Raw genomic sequence first — 25334 nt, 5'->3', positions numbered from 1 at the left:
CAGAATGAGTGCTTCTGTACTTAAGAGAGCCAGCCCTACATCCGGATAGACTCAGAGGGACAACACTACAGGCATGCCAAGGCATGAAAGGCATTTAATAACACATCCGACGAAACAGAAATGCTGTCGCAACGACAAAAAAGTTTACTGTTCTGCTGTGAATGTTAAATCCTCCTGATGTAATGTGACATCTGTGAAACTACTAAGAGCACAGTGCCACTCCGTTTAAGAAGCTATGACATTCAAACTAAAGCGCATCGCAAGTTACCCAGCTATCACAAGGCCTTCAAAATATACCCTCTGAGGAGCTCCACTGTGAGACATGTCAAGGACAAAGACCCTGCTTTAAAATAGAGCCTTAAAAACAGAGAACTGCAGCTCATAGTCAGGGGGCCGGAGGATGCTATTCCACATATTTTTAAAAAACACACACACACAAGAAAAACAAAAAAAGGAAAAAGATCCCGTGTGTAAGGGCTGATCTACGGATGGCTGATTAGAGGGCACACTGAATATAGCCCCTACCTGTGGTGACAGCCTGCCAGCCCAGGGAGAATGGAGTTCTTGCCTGGATGGTGTACGTGGTAATTGGACTGTGATTATCAGGCCCGGGCCTCCAGGACAGAGAGGCTGTGGTATCGGTGATTTCTTCTACTTGGAGGCTTGTGGGCGGGCCTGGGGGACCTGGGAAAATGGCGCGGGAGAGCAAGGCGTGGTGAAAAAGAAGAAGAAGAAAAAAAAACACAGTGGCCTCTTTATCAACCACAGCCTACAGCACCAGTGGCGACGCACAGCTGGTGGAGCCCGTTCAATGCATGGCTAATCAGGGCCCCTTCTCTTCCGGTAAATATTCTTCCATGGCAATCCAAGAGCCGATCTGTCTAATTAGACTGTAAAAATGTGTTTATCTAACAGGGAAGGACACAGCCCTGGCTTGAATATCTTGCCTCTGATCTATAGATGTAAGCTGCGCATCAATATCAATTATTGGCCTTGTTAAATTACTCTGGATAATAATAATAATAATAATAATAATAATAATAATAAGCATGAAAAGTCAAATAAATACGAGCAGGAATTTTCCTTATAAACAATGGGAAACAACAACAATAATAATAATAATAATAATAATAATAATAATAATAATAATAATAATAATAATAATAACAAGCATTAAAAATAAATACCACCAGGAATTTTCCTTTTAAATCATGAAGATGTATGTACGTAGAACAGCATGATAATACATGGAAGGATGTGACAAAAACATGTTAGTGGCAACAACTGAAAATCATACCTCTAACAACCAGATCAGCGGCGATGGAGATGCTGTCCACCTTCGTCTGCACCGCACAGGTATACTTCCCAGCATGTCTCAGCTGAATATTTCTGATCATAATATCTCCAGCTGAATGCTGCTAGACAAACACACAACGATGAAAACGTAGCAGACATCTGTAACGAGTCTCCCTTACTGGTAACAATGACAATTACGCCAATCTACAGTGAAAAGGGGAAAAGGAAATGGCAAACGGGGTCAACTTGTAGGCAGCTGTAATGTCCCATGTAGGTTTCCGTACTGATTCTCTTTCAACTCTGTTTTTAATAGCTATATTTTCAGTTAAGAAAATGACAGACTGCCAATATCACCTGGCCAACACATTAAATGACAAAGACCCACGGAATAAAAAGGGACTGCTTTTATCTGCACTCCATTACACAGTGATGAGTGGTATCATTATTTTAATGATCAAGTAGTCTTGTACAGGCAAATCTTAAAGGCTGCTATTTGGGAGAATTTTTTCCTTTGTTTCTAATATTGGCCACAGGTTCCTCTCCAGCACTTAATCAGTCTGACGGTGAGGGAAGTCAAGTGCATTAATAAATTGGAGATGGCAAAGGCTGTTGTACAATTAACAGGATTCATGAAGTTTCAATGAAAAAACTATATAACAGCATGCTAGTGAGAGAGTGAGGTAATTTATTGCAATGACCCAAAGCGTAATTATGATTAACTTGCCTGAAATTCTGGGCGATCGCCTAACAAAATTAATATAAAAGGCTTGACCAATCATTTAAACTGCATATTTCTTCCAAAAATAATCACAATCACCTTTCCGACTCAGAGTGGGGTAACCTAAATTTGTCCAGCTTTCTCATGAATTACATTTTTTTTTCTTCCTCAAAAAGCCAAGCAGTCCCCATGCTGTGTGCTCCATGGAAGGATTTCTATGGAATAAATAATGCATGAAGAGGACTATTGTTGTACCAATCTGTATACCTACTGCTTCATTTCTCGGTATTTTCGACTGTAATTTGTGAGGTGTGCCGAAAATCAATGTGTCTATCTGTCTCTTTTTACTGATATGTTTTCATCAGAGGCTGGGATCATGAATAAAATAGAAGCAATTTCCAACACTGTAAAGAGGCGTGCTTGGTTATTCATTATGCATTACTTGCAGTTCTCCGACAAACACAGAGGAAAACCATGGCAGACCATGAAGTCTATTACATTTCCTGGGCAGGTGGCAGATTTTGGAGGGAAAGGGGTTTAGGAGTGCTGCGGTCCCTCCTTAATGATAACGGAAACGTACTGCATGTTGTGCACTTACACCGCCGACTTTCTCAAAGTATCCGCCCTGGCTTCCAAAGTGGATGAGCTGCTCGTTGAAGAACCAGGTGAATTTCGGTTCCAGGGAGCGGTCGTACGTCACCTGGCATGGCAGGACGATGCTCTCGCCCACGGTCACGTCCAGAGTTGACGGTGGAGTGGTGATGATGGTTGGCTCTGAAATTGGAATGACAACGGGAGCGGCAGGTCAGGGGCTGTATAGCTCTCCATAAGAAATGCCGGCAGACACAGGGCCACACAGAGGAACTGCACATCAAGGCAGAATTACAAATGAGCACAAAAAGCCAATTCTATTTCAAATGGAAATTCTGTATTCTTTATGAATGTGTGTAGTCAATTCACACTTATCTGATTAAAAAATAATAAATAAATATAAAAAGCAATAAAGAAGCCAAAGCAACATAATCCATTTGATTGATTGATAATAAAAAAGGTCATGTGACCTATGGCAGAAATGTGAGAACAACATGCTTGTCCTGATTCAGGAGGGAAGTGCGAGTGGTGTTTGCAACACCTTTCCTTTCCGCACTAAGAGCTCCTTTAGGTGTCACCATCAGCTCGGTGTTAACCGCTAACCGCCATTCGCCTGGAACAGAAGCCAGCTCCAACTTCACACCTCCCCCCCCCCCCTTTAAGATGCAGCACGTATGCAAAAACTGCTCGCTGTTATTGTTGTTTCATTCTGCTAGATAACAACCTCCCCCTTCATCCTTACCTTAGCGTGAAGTACAGAGTGAGGAGGGCGGAATACATAAGAGTGGCTTTGTTCCCGACACTGTAAACTACCTCTGTCACCCTCTTGGTGGTGCTGTGAGCTTTCCACTGAAAGGCACGCTCTGGATGCAGGTTAAATTAACCGTGGCAAATAATCCCTAAGCAAACACAGATTCAAGAGAAAGCACAGATGCCGTGCACTTTGGGCTTGCCAGTGTAAACTGCATTGAGCATATATCCAAATCCGTCAATGGGTTGGTCGGCATTGATTGTGATGGGCCTGCAATATCGCCCTGCCATCCAATGGTTGTACCATATCAATGGTTACTTTAAAAATAGCAATACTAATCAGGTACACTAGCAGGTCTAGTGACATGCACATAGAAGGGACGACTCTCATGCCTCTGTGCATTTATTGTAAAGATAAAAAGGAAAAGGCCTTCGGGGCATCCAAAGGGACGGACATGCACAACTGACTACACAGAAAAACTGTCTCTCGGACCTGACGCAGGACTCAGACTTGTCGCACAGTAAAGCAGACGTAAGATGAAGATCGGAAGGGAAGCGGAGATGGCTGTTTTGCTATCTTGTGGGAGATTGGGGGAAGATGGGAACTTTTCTTTTGACACTGCCTGCTGTCCCTTCTGTCCCTAGGCAATCGTGCTAATGGTCTCCTTTCCTTTTGTCACTGACTTAACGGAGCCCCATTCTCCTGCATGCTCCCTGCTCAGTTGCTTCAGCTCCTCACAGAAAATGCTGCAGCTTAAGGAACCACTTGCATATGTGAGCAGGCTAACACTAGTCAGTGAAAGCAATGTAATCCAGTTTTTAAAGCCTTAGAAAAGCTTTGATTTCTGACAGACAATTTATCACTTATAGTACCTACTGTACCTCCAGCCACAATCGTAAAATGCCACGACAGGCTCCTCCGGATTTTGCAGTTTCTCAGTCCAGAATGAGCACAGTAATATACATACATTGTAGATTAATTCCTGAGCATGACCCTGAAGATGAGCTCAAGAAATGGACCCTGGGAAAATGTGTCTTATTATTCCACTCCATCATCATTTATGTCAGATTATATGGATAACCTGAGCCATTTCAGGATGCAACCCGTACTGTGATCTTGAGCAAATCTGACTGATATCCATCTTGTCAAATATCTTGTTACCTACTGTCATTATAAAAAGAGGAGGACAGCCCTCTTACTCAGTAGGTCAATCACAGACACGATAGAGAAGAGGTTAGCGCCCAGATAAATTCAAAGCACTCCTGGGACCGCCGTGAGGTTATGCAGCAGAAACCAGACCGAGGAAATTGCATAGTAATCACATTAAAAGGAAAGGTCAGAGACCAGGATAGCCGACTGTTTACACCACAAATTAAAATGCACCAGAACTATCGGGGTGCGCGGTAGCACGGTGATACGTTTCACTCAGAGAACACGGTGCATTTCTAAACAAACGGTCGCCCGAGGTGAACGTTGCCAAAATCAAAAGCTTGCCCCTGATGAGCCAGTTCTCACACTTAAGGGCTCCAGGTTTGTGTGATTCTGTTTTAAGAAACTCTTTCTCATTATTTATAGCACCAACCTATGCTGTGTTAATTATCCATATTAAGGTCATTGCTAAGAGTGACAGGAACTTACATTCAAATCACACATACTGCAAACAATATGACACACACGTAATAGTGAAAAATATATGTAAAATAATGACCCACCATTTGTTAACCATTGAGAATACCATCATGGATTTTTTGACATTTCTAATTAAAGCACATTTCCAGGTTTTTTTTTTTCTTTGAGCCATTGAACTTGCACAATCGTTGGCCCTTACAGCTGACCATGGTTTGTAGTTACCAATGAAACCAGAAGTACTAACCATGAATACTTTAATTGTTTTCTGGAAACCTGGAAAAACTCACCACAAAGACCCCAGAACACTCCATAGTCAGGAGCAAAAGACCTTTTCTTCACTAATCCTCACAAGTAATTGCCTTTATTCTTCATTCTATTTATTTCAATAGCTTTGAATTTCACTTTCATCTGTTGCATATACCCTGATGATGGCTGTTTGAAACAATACTGTGGACAATTAATGTTAAATCACGTCTAATGAAAATATTCACATTATTTTATTGTAGGTGTATTGTTCATGCTCAGTGCTTTTTCAGAAAAAGCAAAAGAAAAACAAATTTACCACAGTGAGTACTGAAATAAACATATTTATCAGTCCAACCCCATCTCTGACAGGGCATCACATAAATTGCTGCCACAATTTATGCCCTGTCCAGCACCTATGAAAAATCGCACCACTGTGACAGAACACAAAGTGACAAAAGGAATGACCACTGTCAAGGTTCTGAATTGAGTTTTAAACTTCTGTGATAACCTTCATGTTGCTGAAATCCGTTTTAACGGATCTATGGTTTGTGCATTACAGAGAAAAAAAGAGAAAGAGAGAAGACAGAAATAAGACAGTTGCCATGATAAGTTGCCAACATTCCATTTCAAAGAGGAAATCTATTTAAAATGTATTTGCATTTAAACTGGGTATGTGGTGACATACAGTACCGTAGTGACGTGACTCCAATGTTTAAAATTTAATACTCATGTATTTTAATTGCACTACCCTACTGCTATTAGCCACTGACACTACCAAACCAGTTACACCATTTACCATGCTTCAGGCATCTTACATTCATCCATATTTTATGCATCATTGTAGGAGAGTTATTTCTCTGATATGAAGACAAGAGGAAAACAAGACATTTCGCTGTAGAGCTCAAATGAGGCTACTGAATTTTTCACTCTCCCCCATAAGACTGTAGAAATGAATGAAATCAACCAGACTGAAAAAAATGTACCAGTCCACAAATGGTTTCAATGACTTGTGAGATGACAACTCAGCCATGGCAACAAGAGCAATTATTAGTAACACCATAGGGATATACTAATGAACATTTCCAGTTAAATCACCAATCAGAATACATTCATCATCTACAGATTAATCTGATTAATTTCACCACTTTCCCAAACAATTAAGAAGGTTCATCTGTAGCCACAGTGGTACAGCTGTTGAATACGTACGGGTTTGTTCAAATTTCCCGTGAATGAATGCATTTTGACAGTTATTTTGCAGTATTCATATCACTCCAGTCAGTTTAAATAAACTACTGTCATTTCTCATAAAAAAGGCTCTCAGCATAGATATTCACCCAACAACCAAGTTTTCAACCCTCAATGAAATTGTGTATGCAAATTACGTGATCCCATTTTCTTACCATTATTGATAGTGACAGTGAATAGCAAGATCTTACATGAGAGCATTTGTTCTTCAGCTCAAGAATGCTGTTCTGAAATAAAATGATGGAAAGTAAACAGTTAGGGGAAAATGTCAAATAAAGCCTAAATTGTCAGCACTGTTGTTGAAATACCATGAGGATTAAAACAAGGCTATCAAGCCTACCAAAAATGTTTATGTATATTTACAAAAGGCAGAGGCTAAAGAGGAACAAATTTCTTAAACAAATGAAAGCAGGCCCCATGTAATGTCTTATAAACTCACTGTTTCTCATGCTCTGCTCTATATAATGAAAAATGTGGCCCTATTTTATTGTGTCTATAATAATTGCATTAAAAAATGATCAGTTTAAATTAAAACTAGCATGAAGAGTGCAGCATTTTAAGTGCTAATATAGGAGACAGGCCTTAATTAAGAAGCTCTTTAAATATATGGTTCTTGCATCGTGATTTAATCTGCACCATGAAACATGAAATTAAATGAAAGCATAATCTAATTATGAAGACAGTGATAACTAAGTAGTAATGTTAACATTAGTGGCATGAAGGCTGTACATACACAAATCTATCAGCTGAATTCTGCTGCAGGAAAATTGGGCTCGTATAAAAAATGAGAAATATCACCTTGTCATTTATGCACGAGAAACAAAACAGGATAAAGATAACAAACATAGGGGGAAAAATGCTGCCCTACCTTAAAATTACACCAATCTAAAAAGAGTACTCTAAAAGCAAACAGAATGTGTGGGCAGGACCATTAACATTCACCAATATCATCCTTGCTCAGTCAAATCTTGTTTTATTTTTCTTTTCAGAGGTCAGGATTAAAAATGACTCGCAGTCCAGACTTTCCTTTCACTAAAATGAAGCCAGACAGGCACAAGAATTAAAGCCTTAGATATAGTCTTGTGGCAAATCACTCTGCTGGCGAGCCTGGTCTGAAAACCTCTACATTGCAAACTGACATTGAAGTGTCCAAGTAAGTTTAATTGCTTGGTTAAACCAATTAAATATCATGTCCGCACACAGCGTAATGCTCCCAAAAACATTTATTTAAGAAACATGAAAAGAGAAACAAGATTTTAATCCTTAGGGATCTTTGTCAGGTAAAACCAGCCGTCATTAGTTCTGGTTGACTACACCAAACTCCATAGCATATACTGTCTTTGTACCCTTGTGTCACAGTGACCCACATCATAGTCAACACCACTCCACATTATAATAATATAATTTATTTCCTTTGAAAATTATCCCAGGATAACATCACACCCATAAAACAACCATGCACGGCCCATTCATATTCATAACATAAACAAGAAAACATCATTAAAACAAAAACAAAATAAGAACCCCAATCTCCACTTCCCCAGTGACAAGGCTACATTATAACTGCTAGCAGCTGAGTATTTCCTGTGGCAGTAAAAGCCATTTGCCATCACTGGGCAAACTTGAAGTGCATACAAATGAGGAGGGATGGTCAGCTTTGATGTTATTGTCTCCAGTAAAACTAAAATCCCCCCCCCCACTGTCAAGCAAATAATTTTCTCCCAGAATATATATTTTTTTCAATGGAGCTATATGTTATGGTCTTCTCCACCTTTAATTTGGCTGCATATTTGCTATCATGAATGAGAAATCACACTCCCATTTGAACGAGAACAGAAGTGCACTTCATCCAGACACCTAAATGAGGGGTATTTTTTTAAATAGGGAATGATTTAAAAAAATGAATCAAAGAAAAATCAGGAGGCGCTATAGCCTGGTGTGAGGAATCAGCAGAAAACTGTACACACTGTAGGCTCTCAAGGCAACCTTGACTGCTGACCTTAGAGAATCTATAATATATGAAACCAGCTTTTTTATTATTAATCAGAATGAAGAACACGCTGCCAGAAAATTGTGTGCAAATCAACTTCAGACATCAGCAGTCGTAAAAATAAAAGATACTAAACTCATGCCTCTCAGTTTATTTTGCATAACAGAGTGCTAAAAATATGGTATTATTCATCCAAGAGGCCTCTTTGAAAAGTGGCTGAATTTATATTCTTGCTAAAGGGACCAGCTGTTTTTCATTAACACAATGTGAATGCTAAAAACCGCACATATTAATATTTCACCATTATTGTGAAAGGCCAAAGAGGCTCTTAAAAAGCAAACAAATAAAAAAGGTTTCTATAGCAACCAATTTGCAATTCTGAAATGAGATGAAACTTCAAAATGCATTTTAATAGAGCACTGGTATTGTTGACACTGCTTTTCAAAGGGCTTTAGAAATCACTGACTTGCGGTAGGAAGACAGATAAATTGATTGGCCCTTTAAACAAACATGACGGCATATTCATCAACAACCATTTTGTCTTTCTTGTCAATGAAATAATGCATTAAACATTAAAAGGATAAAAATACGCATTTCCCAACTTGACCTCACTACATAGTTAAAACTTTGTACCCCAACATTGTTTACCAATCACAGTGCATTTTAATTGAATCTAACCTGTCTATGGTCTTCATTAATGTGATACAGCATGGAGAGATTTACTCTCTGTATTCTTTACTGTATCTTGCATTTTTCAGAGGGAATAAAAAGAGCAGAAGCCATCCACCTTGCAACGCTTTGCCTGGGCAACCACATCCCTGTATTTTTCTGTTAATCTGCATTTGTATTATGTAGAATTACAGTCCAATTAGTTAAACAATTAGTTCACTTTTCTTTAAAATGCATGTGCACTAAAGCACATTTTTCGACATGTATCTTTAACATTTTTTCAAGTCCACGTTTTCTACTACTTGGCTTAACTTTCGTGTTTTAACAGCCAAGTGAACTGAGATAAATCAGGCCCAAAAGGCCAGCCAAACTTCCGGATTACAGCTTGGACACATAGCTCTGAATTTGCAAGGGAAAAGGGATGCTTTCACTGTCCTGTGCAGCATGAAGAACTGAAAGAGACTATGAACTTCTGCCATCAGATTGTAGACTATACTGCCCATCTTTTAAATCGAAGAGAGCCCTTAACCATTTTGTGCTGTATGAATAGTATTTTAATCAGATATGCTGTGCTTGGCTTGTCTTTTGTCACCATTTTACTGCAATGTCTGTGTTTTTATCTGTTGTTCTATGGTGTTTTATTCCACCATGCACTGTACTACCTTCAGCAACACTGTGTTTTAAATGTGTACATTTCATCCCATTATTTCAGGAATTAAAAAAAAAAAGATTAATTCTTCTTTATTCTGAGTTAATTAATTAAAATTTTAAAAATAAAATGGTTTAATCTAATACAAAATAACATTGTTCAATCAGGTCACATCCCACCGAAGATTCTTCTCACTGAAGTGTGCAATTTCAGGAAGGCTTGACCTTTACCTCAGTCAGGACGAAAATAAACAGGGAAGGTCCTACTGAACGGTGTGGAAACGTGAATATTGTAGCACTTCCTGACTATTTGATAACACTGATTCCTCCATCTATGGGACTGCCTAGACCATAGAGGTGACAGAGGACATTTTGAATGACAGGCGGGAAGATCGCTGGGAGATCATTAGATGGACATTAACAATGCAAATGGTACTGCTTTTCCCAGGAGAATGAGGAGTGTTTACTTAAACCCATCCAAACTGTAGGTAGATATAAAGAGCACATTCTTAAAAGTTCTTAATGAGAGCAGAGCTAATCAGCGTATGATTAAAAGTACAGTAACACTCAATTGAGCTTGTTTTTGTAAAAACTAGCGTAGCTTGATTCAGTGATTTTTACAATATTTTTTAGAGGAAGTAGAGGCTAAGTAAAGAGCAGATTCACATCCTGTTCTTCGTGACCTTTGATATTGAAGGCATGGGATGAAACTGAAAAGGTAAGTTAGGGGGGTGGAAATGATCTCACTCGCATGTCTTACTTCACATTCTCAAGCAAGGGGGACTGGGAGCAGAACAAAGTGGCCCTATGTGAGCTGCTTTACATCACTCCTATTCATTTTTAATGGGCTGTAATAAGTCACGAGCGCAGTGACAGAAGAGAGGGGTGATCCCACGTCCCGCAGGGTTTGTCTCCTGCTGAGGATCTGGCAGCGAGGCTCCTTTTCATCTCATCTGCACAACATTTCCCCTTACAGCACGCTTCCCTTTTTTTTTTTTGCCAAAAGATCTGGTTCATTTGGACTGGCTTCTGAGCACGCTCATTGGCTGCCCAGATTCGTCCTGGGACAGAAGGACAGAGAGGAGGCGGCCGCAACCCTCTCCTCTCACTCCCTTCCCCCCTCACCAAATAAGCACTTGCTATGGAAAAATATTGGAAATATTAATTCCTTCATCCTTTTCGGTTTTACAGGACGACAAAATTTATGTGATTTTAAAAACAAACATTGCTTAATTTCATAATTAGTAAAAACAATCCCTCCTTCCTGAGGTTGTTAACACCGAAGTGGTCAGGTAGGTAGCAATATTTACAGAGCTTTGAGTTCATAGATCCAGCCACTAATTAATGCACAACAAATCAAGGTTACACTTTGGAATCCAGAAATGAGCACATCCGACATATACTGTCCTTTACTACGTGTTTACACATTGTGCAGTAATCTATACACCAAAAAAAACTGTTTTAAATTAACTGCAACATAATTTAAATGTGTTCAGTGAACCACATACTCTATTAGAGCTAAACTGTCTTGACAAAAATAAACTGTGTTGATTTTTACACTGAGAATTAAACTAATTTTACTGTGAATTAAATCATATTGACCGTGTATATTTGAACTGAAATAGGTATTCATTGGAATACAAATATTCATTAACAAACACCCACAGAGAAAGCCAACATACAGGACAGCAAGAGATCACAGGGACAAATAAACAAAACCACCTACCTTTCACAACCAAACTCCCCTCGCTGCTAGCAACTCCAAACTGGTTCCTGGCCACACAAGTGTAGTGGCCTGCATCAGATTTGCTCACATTAGATATCCGTAAACTTCCACTGTCCAGTATAGCAACTCTGCAAAACACAAATTACGCATTCATTATAGTGACAGTGAATAGCAAGATCTGAAAAAGCAATGGCGTCAAAGGTTTTTAAAACTCTACAATCATACTCGGCTACAAACAGGCTGTCAGTTTTGCAGAATGTATTGCCATTTAAGTGCATTACCCAGTTTGCTATTCTTATAAAAATGAAAGGAATTTATTTCAGCAAGGTGAAACACAGGGAACTTGGTCTTGTTATTTGAAATTCTTTGCACGTGCTATTGAAATGAAATGAACGACTACACAGGGTCTTACGCAAAACAGTAGTTTCTACAGGTCTTTATTTCTCAAGAGGAAAAACAACTGACATCTGCAGTATATAGGCTCACATTACCCCTGAAATTCACCGCAACAGCAAATCTCAGTTTTGTTTGAATCTATTAAGGAACAACTTTGCATAAGCAACATGCGAACTGGCATATATATCAAGCCATGATGGTTAATAGGAAGAGTATATATGTGCGGGATTCAGTCACGTACTCACAGTGCAGTTCTCACTAGGCAACAGTCCAGAGGCACAGGTGCTACAGTTATCAACGTTTTCTTTTTAAAGAAATAATGTTTCCAATTATGCCCTTGTCACAGGCTGAAAGCCTACAGTGATGAAGGCTCATCCTTCACGGCTCTGTTTTTTCCCTGATAGGTGACACGACTGATGAATGAAACGGTTGTTTTGCAAAAGTGATTCATGCCTTGCCCGGATACACAGACGCCAGGGCGACTGCAGTCAGTGCACCCCAAACACGCGGGCGCGGTGGCCACCGGGCCCTGTGAATGAAGGTCGATAACCCTTAACGTCCCATTACATCGGCCCAAATAAAGAGCGGGAAATGGAAATGTGACCTTGAAAGCACAGAAGGATGTGCGATGGGACCGCAGGTTCATTAAGCTGCAGAGGAGGCATACTATTTGAAACACTCCATTGACTCTGCAAGCTGTAAATACCGAAAGGCCTTTGACCCAGCTGAAAAGAGGAAGAAAACTGGACTTCATTCAGACAGTGGCAAAATGAAAAGCAATATTACACCCTTTCATTTTAAAGAACTGTCTAATAGCAGGTAATCTGCTGTGTGCTTGCAACATGGCTTCAATATCTTCAGCCAGGGACGCTTCTGTTTTAAAAGGAACTAAATGCACAAGGTCGCGAATTGTCTTATTTGTGTTAACAGTATGAGCAATTAATAATAACCCACTTTCACATCAAATGGATGAATTTTAAAGAATATAAGATCAAGGCAATGGGAAAAAAATGTACTATTTGCATCTGTTCAAGCAGACTAGTTACTGTATACAAGGATTTAGCAAGTCACTGTATGACTCAATATATATTTCACAGATTCAACTAAAAAATTCTACCTATTTCAACTAATAAATTAACCTTGACCAGTATCACATGAAAAAAAAACATCCCTTTTCATAATAATTTTCATTTAACCTTTGAAACTTTTTGGCATTTTAAAACTTTTTGTGCTGCATAATTATATACTGTATGTGGACAGAATTACTTGGATAACAAAAAACAAGAAATTTCAAGCTAGCAATAGAATTTAGGTTTAGATAGCCAGCAGCCATTGAGAGGTTCAGTGTCATTGGTACTTAAAAGCGCTTCATTTCAGTGCAAATAACCCCATGATTAATTATTTTTAAATTGTTTTTTTTTCAACCAAGGTTATATGTTTCGGAAGATATGAAAACACATCATTACCATGAGACATCATTCATCGGAATGAGGTCAGCTAATTATTTGGTGACCAGCCCAGTGAGGACACAATGCTTTTCACCCTGTAACAGCAAGTTATTTTTTCAATAAATTTCTTTAGCATATCTTTTCCCATTTATTCAGCAAAAAATAAAAAGGTTTCAGCAATAAAGGGATTTGTTCAATCGTTTATCGCTTGCTGCACAAACAAGCTGCAGGTCGAAATGAGAAATACAAACATAACAGGGATTACTTTTTGCAAATGTACACCTGACAAATTTTGCAGTACCTTGCTTCATCTAGAACAAATCATGGACTGGATTCATAAACAAAACAATTTCAGAAGCCTGCAAAGAAACGATGCAGCAATAAGCATTACATTAATGCAATATTTCGGTATATTCACAAACCTCTTCATCCCCAGAGAAAGGCCAAGGGGTATGAGAGGGCCATTCTCTGGAATGAGGGGCTATTTTCTGGAATCTGTATCAAATATATACAGGCCTATTTAGAAAAGGCTCCAAATAATCATGACTTTAATTTTATACTGTCTCAGTCTTCCTGTTAATGTATTGAAGCACAGAACTGAGAAGCACTGGGGCAGGGCCACAAGCAGGTGTGGATGATTATTATTTTACTGTAATTACAATTAAATATGCTCCAAAACATGGCATGTTATTGTAATGAGACAAGTATAGCACAGTAAGCAAAACCCTGAAACCAAGCAAGTTTGATCTGGTCAAATTAAATATTCTCAAAAATGACAGCAACACTAAGGCTGTAAAATAGTGTAGTTGTTCAAGGACGTGAGTTTTAACTGGAATTATGTTAAAAAATGGCATGTTAAGCACAGCTGTCTGACCTGCTTGGGTACATTTCTAGCACAACAAAATGAGAATATGTTAAATGTAACCTTTGAAAGTCACTCTAGATGAGGGTGTTTCCTAATCAAATAAATAATATTAGATTACGTTTCAATTTACAGCAGGGGACAGACTGATGCCGATTTTAATGATTAGTATGGTGTTTATTTGCTTGACATGTGACCTTATTATTTATACATGTACTTATTTTCACTGAGGACATTGAGGCTTAACAGTTAACACACTGCTCTTGGGTGCGACAGCAAATCCCGTGTTTTCACGAAAAGGTTCTCTGTTGCTGTGTGAAAATAGAGATGTGTATACATCAGCAGAGAAAAAAATATATCCAGAGTTTTTCCAGTTTCCTTGACACAAAACTTATCCAGTAGGTCTGTTCAATCACCCAGCAGAGGCTTCCCACCTTAGTCCTTGAATCAGACAGTACAGGGGAAGACGCATCAATAATTTACAGGTAAGATGACAGAGAGTGCCACTCTTTTCATCGCAGAATCACACAAGCTAATGCCCAAAGCTATAAACCTCCGAAGAGGAGACGATTATTTATAACACAAGGGGGATCCCGAAACACACTCGTGTCATCCTCAAAGTGCAGGAAATTTATGGAGAGGATGAAGCCACAACCAAAAAGAGCAGGGCAGCATAAAAAGCAGTGTTCTTCTGTATTCCGAGGAGAGATGAAAGACGTGCAAATAACAGCGTGGTCATGCAGCCGTCTCTCCCACTCTGAAGTGCAAATTGCAGAAAATTGCACAGTCTCAAGTAAAATTCACTCTCGTTATCTTTTGACTTTTGAGAAGTCACCCCCACTCTGTCTAGAATGCGGCTTTACTATATGCGAAAAAGGCCCTGTTTTTGCATACTAAATGTTAGATTTCATCATCTTTCACGATGGTTCTCTGGAATTTGTTTTACTCTTGCTGCCAGGGGTGTCACTGCACTCCTTGACAAGGGCTCCGTGACTCTTTGCCGCTCCTGGAGAAAAAAATGGAGGCGTGGAAAGCTAGGATGCTAATCGACAAAGAGATGCAAATCATACCCTCAATCTGTCACATAAAAAGTCACATACAAGGTATTTATCAAAAAAATTAACTAAGACATGGGTTAGATGGCTGCAGATACAGATCTAGAATTTATCAACATTGGTCCATAACCTGGTCAATGATCAACCAGATTAACTCACCAGAATATATGTTAAGGAAAAATTATGGTAGAATTCAGGCCACAAATGTGCCAGTGTGTTCAATGAAACTAATCAATGAATACATCATCAAAATGTAGAGTGTTTGTAAACACTGTAAAAACGGACCACAAAATGACTTCTATCACAATAAGCTTCAACCAAATGCCTTTTTTGTTTCTAAACCAGTTGACATTCTCAAAGCAAGCCTTATTCTTCAATTAGTACTTGTAAAATGTGCTATATACATACCATCAGAATACAACCAATTAATTTCATTTTAATGCTCTTTGCTTTCTTAAATATGTATCACAGTTTGTATTTTGGATCATACAGTTCTTTTAGTTGTACATTGAACAATTTCAAGTTGTATGTACCATGATTCATAGATGTGTGTGCATGCAGATTATTACTGATAGCCTACGTGGATTCATTATTTAACATACAGTCATGACGACACTCGTTTTAATCAGTTGAGCCAAAGACTAATGGATATGCACACTTTTCAGCTTGATGTCTCTCTCTCTCTCCTTGATATTCATTAGTAGTGTAAACAAAATGATGCTGTGGAAAATAGGGGTTAAGATTCTATCGCTGAAATTATTCATCCATGCAGCTGTGTGAAAAGGGGGCATCTTCTGCTTCTGGTGATTTCACAAAATAATTAACCTCTGCTAAGGCGTGTTAAATTCTTGGCACATCCAGCCTCTGCATGCACTTGTTTAGTGCTCACTTCTCCTTGCCAGTTTTAATGACTATAAAGTACCAGTCATGTGCCAGTGCTCTTGAAATGACAATATATTATGCAAATGATATCAATCACACCGACTGCATTCAGCTTCATGTGTCATACGTGCAGAATTGCAGAGTGTTTTAGTATCGGGATATTCCTTCTACACGGTGACCATCTCTGACCTACCTGCAGGTGGTGTTTCTAATCATGATTGTATCAACATGTCTGGAGAAAATACAATGCCCAACAAGAAAACTCTGAAAGAGGCTCAGATGCAGTATCTGTTGAGAGAAAGGCGAGGTCACCTTATTCTCTCTCGGGTTGGACCCTACATCAGATGTTGATGTATGCTTCAGACTGCCTTTCAAACCCCGCAGTGAATGAAGGAAAATGTCTGGAGTCTTAAGATAAATTGCATGTCGCTTTCTCTGAATGTTTCCCACAGATCTTTGTTTTGATTTAAGTGCCAAGGTCATCCTTTTCAAACACAAAGTTCACCCAAATAACTAAGCTCAACTGAGCAGTTGGTTCCAATTAACTACATCTCAGAAAGAAATCTGGCATGCAAGCTGGTAATGCCGCCATTGTCTAGATTAAATGAGCATTATGGCCCTGCAAAAACATATGTTTTTGTGTCTGTGTAAGTGAGGTTATGAATTGAGCCTGTGTCACTGGGACCAAGCAGTACATTTGTATCTGACAGCTCTCCAATATCCAGGTAATTAATATCGATTTTTGGCACAAGAGACTCTTTCCTATTGCTTCCTGCCAGATGTCACATTATCATACTTTATCAACTCTATCTAATATTTCTAAAAATAATAATCTCATTTGTATTCAAATGGACAGAACCTTGGCTCTTACTAAGTAATAACAAAGTTATAACAAGCTTCTATGGCAGCATGCTGTTTGCTTTACCGGCCCATCCCTAAACACTGGTCCATCTGACATTTTTTAATTTTTGTTGTAGTTATTGCTGCCCACACCATTATCACTGCTTTATCATATCACCATTATCACATCACAGCTATTAACAACATTTTCTTGGAGATAAAAAAACAAGCAAATTTAGGTAACAAAGACAAGTCCATTTACAAATATTACATAGACTGTGATATGAATTCATAGGCAATGCGTATGCGTACTGAAAGAGGCCCATCTTTCAATCTGTTAAGGAAATATCCCATGGGACTGCAATGTCTAAAATTCTTTATTATCAGATTGAAAAGCAAATTATCATTTTCTTTTATTCAACCCCAAGTGTAGCTTTTTTTTTTTTTTTTTTTACCATCATCAGGTATCTCAGCATCTCATATGTTTGTTTGCTGTCTATGTATTATATAACAAAGACTAAAAGAACATACATGTATGGGTACTGGAATAGAAATTTTAATTAACCTCTTTGATTTTCATTCAAACCAAACAGTTTAATTCCCTACTTAATATAACTACTGAACCAGTCCTCCAGGCAAGGGTAAAACAGGAAAAGGAGCAAGTATGAAAAACAAAAAACATGTAACTCTCTACAATATGCACAGTTTTAGTCCTGTTTGTACATTAGAGCTGAAAGTTAGACCAAATTTAATAAATTAATTAGATTAAATTCATTAGAGGGGATACTTCAATACATGCACATAGAAAAATCATTGTATAATGGACAAGGTCTGGTGAATCATAAAAACTACTTCTTGTTGAAATTGTTATTCAATTTGTTAGCATACCTAAAAATATGCACACTTCTGCCTGGAAACTTGCTATTCATACAGCTACACAGCTATAATTAAAAGTTTCAAATAAAACAAACTATTACACTTTCATGCTGATTTTTTCTTCCCTGTTAAATGGCACTGGCAGGTAGTAATTTAAAAAAACAGCCCCTGTCGTGGATGTTTTCAAAACAATGTTAAGTCAGTTAGTCTAACTTCTATAAGGTACACTTTTATACTATTTAAACTGTTATCCTTTTTGAAGTAGTCAGTAGAAAAAAAGTGATACTTTTTGCCCCTTGAACGCCAATCAGAGCATTACGTTTAATAGCATGCCAAGTGGAGTTTGTAGTAGAGCCATGCAGAATGCCTGAGGAGGATGGTTCTGAGATAGCGGACTGTGATAAAGAATGACTGACAGTAAGTGTCAGACCTGTTCTCTTCTACAGTACAGATGGCCCTGTACACTGCAAACACCGGGAGGTACAGGACGATTTTTTAAAATGTTATTTTAAAATTAGAGATAAAAGCTGGAGTTGCAGGCTGTCACTGAAATGACATTTCTCCTCAGGACCTTCCCGGGCTGACCCTAACACTTCAGAGGTTTGAGAAGCACTGAGGTTGTCATGGTAATCTATGGACTCATAACAAACAAAGCACGCACACACACTGCAAAGGGGAGAGGCATCTACCCTGCAATGGAGGTATTACTCTTTAATTTGCGATCGAGTGCCAAATGTTTGCCGTTCCTTATAATGCCATCAAGCGAGAAATGAGAGCTGAGATTTCCCTAGTGGGTACCAATCCAGAAAGCAAAAATTTAATATCAAAATCGACATGCCGAGCCTACATGTGTATGGAGGCACATTGGTACACATTCCAGATTAAGTTATCCAAGATTAGCTCTAATTTTGTATTTTGTAAATTGTTGCATACATCTTTAAATGTTTCTGTTGCTCTGTAAATGATCACTTTGATCACATGTTTATGAAAAGCTTTTGAACCACAAGAATATGTTCTGAGATTAACATCATAGCTGCTTACTGGCAAACTGCTTTTTGGAAATTAACATAGCTTCACAGTTTGGCTTACAAGTGAGGCTAATATACATCATTCACAAGAGACTAAGTAACTATTAGCTGACTTGCTGTAACTCAGTTACAGTTTGTAAGCTTTAAGGTGGTCTGGATTTCCAGGCAATTGGCTTCTCGTCAACAAAGTATGAACTAGTGGGTCATCAGCTTTTCAACTCACCCATGATGCTGTAAACTACTCACTCACAAAAGGTGGCAGCGATGCTATCAGAGAAGGGTGAGCGGTGGGATAGCTATTGTAAATGACATGCCATTGACAAATAAATGATTTATATATCACTGATCAAGCAGGTCCATCATAACTACTAGTAGTTGACTGGTTTTGGAAATATGATGTGACTGTAAGGAGGGCACGTGTTCATTGAGACCTCAAAACTGGCTGCAATCCAATTAAGAAGAAATTTGACTCAGAGATGAATAGATTGTTGGAGGGGACAATTTAGGAATTTCTCAGTATTGAATGGGATGTGTCCCTTCCCAATGGTGCTCCGTTACACCTACGGTTCACAATATCGGCTCACCAACGGTGAGCATTTCATTCAGTGCATCACACTTACTGCTTATTTCCAGTAGCTAACAATTTAATCAAACTGTGGCACGCCCGTTTGGATTGACTTAATTCCCTGTTGCAGAATAGGCAAGAGTTGTGTTTGTAATTAAACTGGGACGAGAAAGTGTTTATCAGCCACTGGCACAAAGGCCTTATGGATGTACTGGTACAGGATTTCTTTAATCGCAAATTGCTCTCACAGTTTATTTCTTCCAGCTGATATTCATCTCTACCTGATACTTGGGGGTATCCTTCAAGGAATAAAGAGCAGACATGTGTTCTGGAGACATTGTCTGAGGAACCAAGATGGATTACTTGTGCTGTGCTGGCAAATTCTCACTTTGAAAAATGATATCAGCAGTGGTCTCCTAGATAAAAATAATCCCACAGAACAGAACACAGGATGTGGACTGTTAAAGGATACAATCCTAATCTTAACAAACATCTTTAAGTTCATTTTTGCATTGGGTAAAAAGGATACAGATATTCTTACTTCAACAGTTTATTTTATGGTTTAAAAAATCTGTTCAAGACAGAGGTTAGAAAAGGGTTACCAAAACAAACTAAAAATGCAAGATACATAACTTACTAATACTCATGTTAAGACTAGGGAAAGACTTTAAAGTAGCTTCAAATGCCCCAAAGGTCAATAACGGCTTCAATAAATGCATTTTGCTGATCATATGAGAAAGTTCACGTTAAATATTCCAGGGTAAACATTAAGAATATTCTTGACTGATTACATATCTTGGGGTAATGATCTCTCTTGAATTTCGACAGCTTTAAACATAGCATTTTTCAAACTGCTTACATTAGTACATCAGTCAATAGTATCTATCCTCTTGATTGATGCATTGGAGGGGGTACAGATCAATTAAACATTGCACTTCTCAGTTAATTGTATTAGCATGTCATATTGATGTATCCTCTGACAAAGTACTAATAATCCACAAAACTCTCAGAGAGAATGTCTTTTGTGGGAAGTGTAGGCAAGACCACACCACGGTTATTTTTACAGGAGCTGTTTAAGGGTTTGTCCTGAGCTGCCGGGAAATGCAAACACAGCTATAATCCTTTGATTTCTTTGAGCTGAATGAGGAGGTCTCACTCATCATCTTACTGTCCCCTTCAAGTGACTTTCACCAGACTAACACTAATGAAGGCTCTGGCTAAATTACTTTAGCTAGCCACAAGCAAGTGCCTCCCCCTCTAAACCCCTCTCAAACAACAAGGTAATAATAAGATCAAATATGTTTTGGGCAGCAAAACTTTTTAATATTCTGCTCTGGTGCCATAAAGCCATACTGCAGCTACATTGGTTTGGGGGTGATTTAAAATCTGCTTTTCAAGCAGATGTTCATTTAACGTCAAATGATGAAATTAGCCGCGATGGCGGGAGGATGGGGGCAAAAAAATAAAAGTGACATTTAAACTTGATAAACAACAGTTTTTAATAAGCACAACAGCATGTGGCCTCTGAAAATGATATGCCAAAACAGCGTATTGGGCTTCACTTTCAAAATTAACATTTAATCGCTAGCTTTATTAATAGACCTGTTTCCACTGAGTACAATAAAATTTTACAGCTTCATAACATTTCATTTTTATCAGTTTGATGGTGGGTTGATTTTCATACGCAAGACAATAAATAGACAGGCATAACCCAATCAAAATCTAATTATTCTCAATAATATCAAAGTTAGATATGTAATATAATTAGACAGAAGGTGCGTGCAGGACCCTCAATCACACATTCGCAAAAAACCTGGAGCAAAACGGATGCATCACAATTATGGCCGCGCATTAAATTGCCACTTGAAAACAAGCGCCCCGCATGAACATTAATTCAAACGCGGCGTCGCGGGCGTCACCCGCTCACTGCGCTGTTTTTATTCCTTAAATGAATCCTGCGTTTTGTGCATGACAGTAATGTGCCCGGGGATGCTTGTTGCGCAGCTGACGCGCTTTTAAATGCGCTCTCGCACTGCTGCCAGGCATCTCTTCAGCCATTTCACAACCATCATCATTTCCCCTGCCTCTGTAGGGAAGGGGATTGGTCACAGGCAAAAAGGCAGAACTAAAGCAATATAAATACAATACTTTTCACTTTCTCTTAAGAAGAATGCCATCGACAGTCAATGACCCGACAGAGGAAATAGAGATGGATTGCACTGCCCACTTGCCTGCCATGGGGAGACTGGACTCCGCCACAGTACAAGAGAGCCACTTTGGTGAGGCTCACGGCTTGAGTCACATCCTACTTCAGCCCTGATGGCCTGGACTGATGCTTCTATGAAGGGCACTTTCCTGTGAGATATCCTCGTTCTGTCACCTCTTTTTCTGTGAAAGCCGAGGAAACTACTACATATTATAAATCATTAATCCCCGGGACAGATTTAAATGATAAATGTTTTTATACTGTACATATACGTACTGTATGCAACATCATAGCTGTAACATCTGAAAATGTGAATACTCTCTCGAAACAGTCACAGGTCAGGGCTTTAATGAACTAATCTGGATTAATCCACTAGATTAGGCTTTTCATTGCTAAAGCTATTTTGCTGATGTAAGGGGGAAAAAGGTAAGTCTACATTACTGGCATTTAGCAAATGCTCTCATCCTCAGCAATTTACACAGTTTTACATAGCATCCATTTATACAGCTTAAGCAATTCAGGTTAAGCACTTTGCTTAAGGCAGAGCCCCAGCAGAGAATCAAACCTGCAACCTTTGGGCTACATGCCCAGTTCCCAAACTAAATACTCTGCCACCTACAGAACACAGCCTTGAATGGAGTAGATTGTTTTGAGCGTGTCTGCGTAACGTAATATTTAGATAATTTCAGAACAAAACACTCATCCTAACTTCATAGTTAACCATTACAAGCAATATAACTGGAAAACAGCAGGAGCCATAATAAAACTTGCCTTCTCTCCCTCCTCAAATCCCTCTATCCCTCCCACACTCAACCTTCTCTTCTCCCTACAGTTTGCTCATTGTCCACTCAGACATACATGCATACACACATACGCATGCATGTACGCATGTACGCACACACACACACACACACGCACACACGCACTGTGATCTCATTCACAAAGCTTCAGGCAAATTTTTCAAAAAGGTCAATGTGATAAATATAGACCTGACAAAGGGTCCAATTCTAATTTAATGCCATTTCGGTCTCCTTTTAAGGCCTCTGGTGCATGTTGTGAATTTATGACTATTCTCGTCCATTAAACAAAAAGGTTTGACTTAACAAGCCATATCAAACCTTACAAATTTTTCCTCAATCCATGTTTTGTTTATATAAATCAACGCACATCTAACTGTGCAGTGAAACAACTCATGAAATATATTTTATCAACACATTTTCAGTGATGCACTTTTTTTCCCACAGAGATGGCGAATGGCAAGCTCAAAATGTATTCAGCAGCACACAGCTCGTACACCAGTGCACACATCAGGTCCCACAACACAGTATTCACTGTATCGATTAAAATAATTTCTTATTTAAAGCATCACACGACCAAACTGCACACCTTCATTATAGCTGGGAGGGCCAGGGAAATTATACTGCAGCCATCAACAAGTCTACTGAAATCCAAGTCAGCATGGTGGAAATACATGCCGACGTCCCTTTAATTTCAGTTTAATTATTCATCACATAATGGACTGTAAACCACTCCGATGATGAGAGTTGCCCTTGCACTTTTCCTTCCGTCCAGGTGCAGTTAATCTCAATCTTTCTGTTCCATTTACTCTGGTCTCATCCCTGTGCATAAGCCTCAGTGGTTTTGATGAGGAGTCTTATCACAACAGATGAACAAAGCCAAGAAGAAGAGGCACTTCAGCAATATAGCAGTACATACGGACCGAGTACGCTAAGAAAAAGGCACACAAAGCAAACAGGCAGCAGTGAGGACATGCCTAAAAGCACTGGCACCATTACTGCATGGGGGGGGTTTGCCTTCGTGAAGCCAGTGTTTTCCTTATGGTGACATAATTAAAATGACATGTTTCAAGCATTGATCCAGGGCTGACATGGCCCACTTACACTCTCATCAGCCAGATCTGCTCTGAAGTCCTGACTTGCGATCTCAGCTGCTTTGTTCCAGCTGATGTCATCTAAACTGTGTCCCTGCAGGGCTGCATGCGTGCGATAAGACATCCCTTCTCCCGGCTTCCTGCTGAAATGGCGGCCGCTATGAAGATGGATTACTCGGCTGGTGACACTGGCTCTCCCTCTTCCAAAAAGCCACTGCAGAGCGCTAAAGCAATTAATGCAATTAATCTTGAAAGACAGGAGTTCAACCGCTCGGCTCTGCTTATGTGTGCTCACACACGAGCATGCACCTGTGTCCTGGAACATTCCATTTACATGAAATAATAATGCGATTAAAGGCCATTCTCTGATAATTGCATGACGGTGCATGGCCTCAGGGAAAACTATCAATGGAGTATCAATGAGTTCCCTGCCATCAGGTGAGGCAATGGTTGAACCTTCTTCCTGTACATTCACCGGATCGCTGGCCTTGCAGTTTGAATGCCTGCTGTGACACAGGTAGGTCATGAGTTCAACCCACAGTGGAGCTGTGTGAAAGACAGTGGCAGTCACTGCATCTACAGACTGCGGTGCAGCAACACAGAGCTGGATTCAGAAATAGCTTTAACACGGAGTCTCATTTTGCCCACAAAGAATGCTTAAAATCTACCTGTTTAATGGTTAATTAATTAATTTAAATATACACATAAATCATATTTTTATAAGTGAAACTACATATATACTGTAATTAAGTTAATTTGAAAATTGCTAACTATGTATACAGTCGCCCACAAGGACTTCAAAAGCAGAAGCACAAACACAGAGGAAAACACAAATTAAGAAACAATGCCAATTTCAAAACATGCAATCATCTAAAGCAATTGCAACAACGGAAAGGAGAGAAGAAACGTACCGCAAAATACCCAAACAAAAGTAAAAAGGAAATGTGCTGCAAATTGAAAAACACATACAAAAACAAAAACAAATTCGCCAGAGGAGAATTGCCGCGAAACCAGTTGATACAATAGAAGTGCTCGGTGCCACTAGGGGAATCACACAATAGCATTCATTTTAATTAAATTAGTTTCTGAACTTGCAGGAGGTTTCCTTTTTACAGCATTTTCTTGAGCATTTTGCTGAATGTTTCTTCTCTTTCTGCACATTTCTGCTGCTGCACTTGCTTTGGTCTTTTGTGTGTTTTGAAAGTTGCATCGTTTCTTGATTTGCAGTGCATTTCCCTTTATGTTTGTGCTTTCGCTTTTGAAGCGTGATCATCCATGCGGGCCACCGTTAATGTTAGCTCACAATTGCATTCTAGCTACCCAAAAATATCTTGGTAACTACCTCAGAACTGTGCTAACACTCAATCATAAACAAATGCAACCATCCTATTAGGGTACCTAATTCATCGTATTGTAAATACTGGAGTGAGGTACAGCTACCTGAAATAGCGATTCACTTCATACCGTATTCTGATTGTTAGCTTGTCCATTTTGGTCAGCAGGTCATTCAAATCAGTGAGTTCAGGAGCCTTGAAACATAGTCTCAAACAGCCGAACAAAGGCATAAAGAACATCAGGAAAGTCAAGAGTGCTGGTGCTATTATTTAATGTTCCAAGCTTTGGTCTCACTTTCACTCTACAAATAGTAATTTATTTTTGTTTGATGTGCATAAATGAGCAAGCGAGAGAAAAAAGATAATCATATTCCTTGACGAAAAAATATATTCAGTTTCAGAAGAAAGAGCTACTTGGCAGTATTCCACATATTGTCAATGC

The 25334-nt window shown here is 39.1% G+C and overlaps 1 protein-coding gene across 4 annotated transcripts in view; it reads right to left on the bottom strand.

The window, feature by feature from the left end:
• Window positions 1-25334, bottom strand: part of cntn4 (contactin 4) — a 147188-nt gene that overhangs the window by 7409 nt on the left and 114445 nt on the right. For 2 of the 4 annotated variants that reach the window (XM_035389277.1, XM_035389276.1), the window contains exons 12-15: window positions 11510-11637; window positions 2595-2788; window positions 1298-1418; window positions 526-684 (exon numbers count right to left, since the gene is read on the bottom strand). In XM_035389277.1, the coding sequence (XP_035245168.1) occupies window positions 526-684; window positions 1298-1418; window positions 2595-2788; window positions 11510-11637 (602 nt within the window). The remainder of the gene's footprint in view (window positions 1-525; window positions 685-1297; window positions 1419-2594; window positions 2789-11509; window positions 11638-25334) is intronic. The other 2 variants (XM_035389278.1, XM_035389279.1) reach the window with 2 other exon arrangements.

Source organism: Anguilla anguilla, chromosome 13 (genome assembly GCF_013347855.1).
Source record: "Anguilla anguilla isolate fAngAng1 chromosome 13, fAngAng1.pri, whole genome shotgun sequence".
In the NCBI taxonomy this organism is placed as follows: Eukaryota; Metazoa; Chordata; class Actinopteri; order Anguilliformes; family Anguillidae; genus Anguilla; species Anguilla anguilla.
Note: the sequence above shows the minus strand (reverse complement) of the source record. Positions and strands in the feature narration are given on the sequence as shown.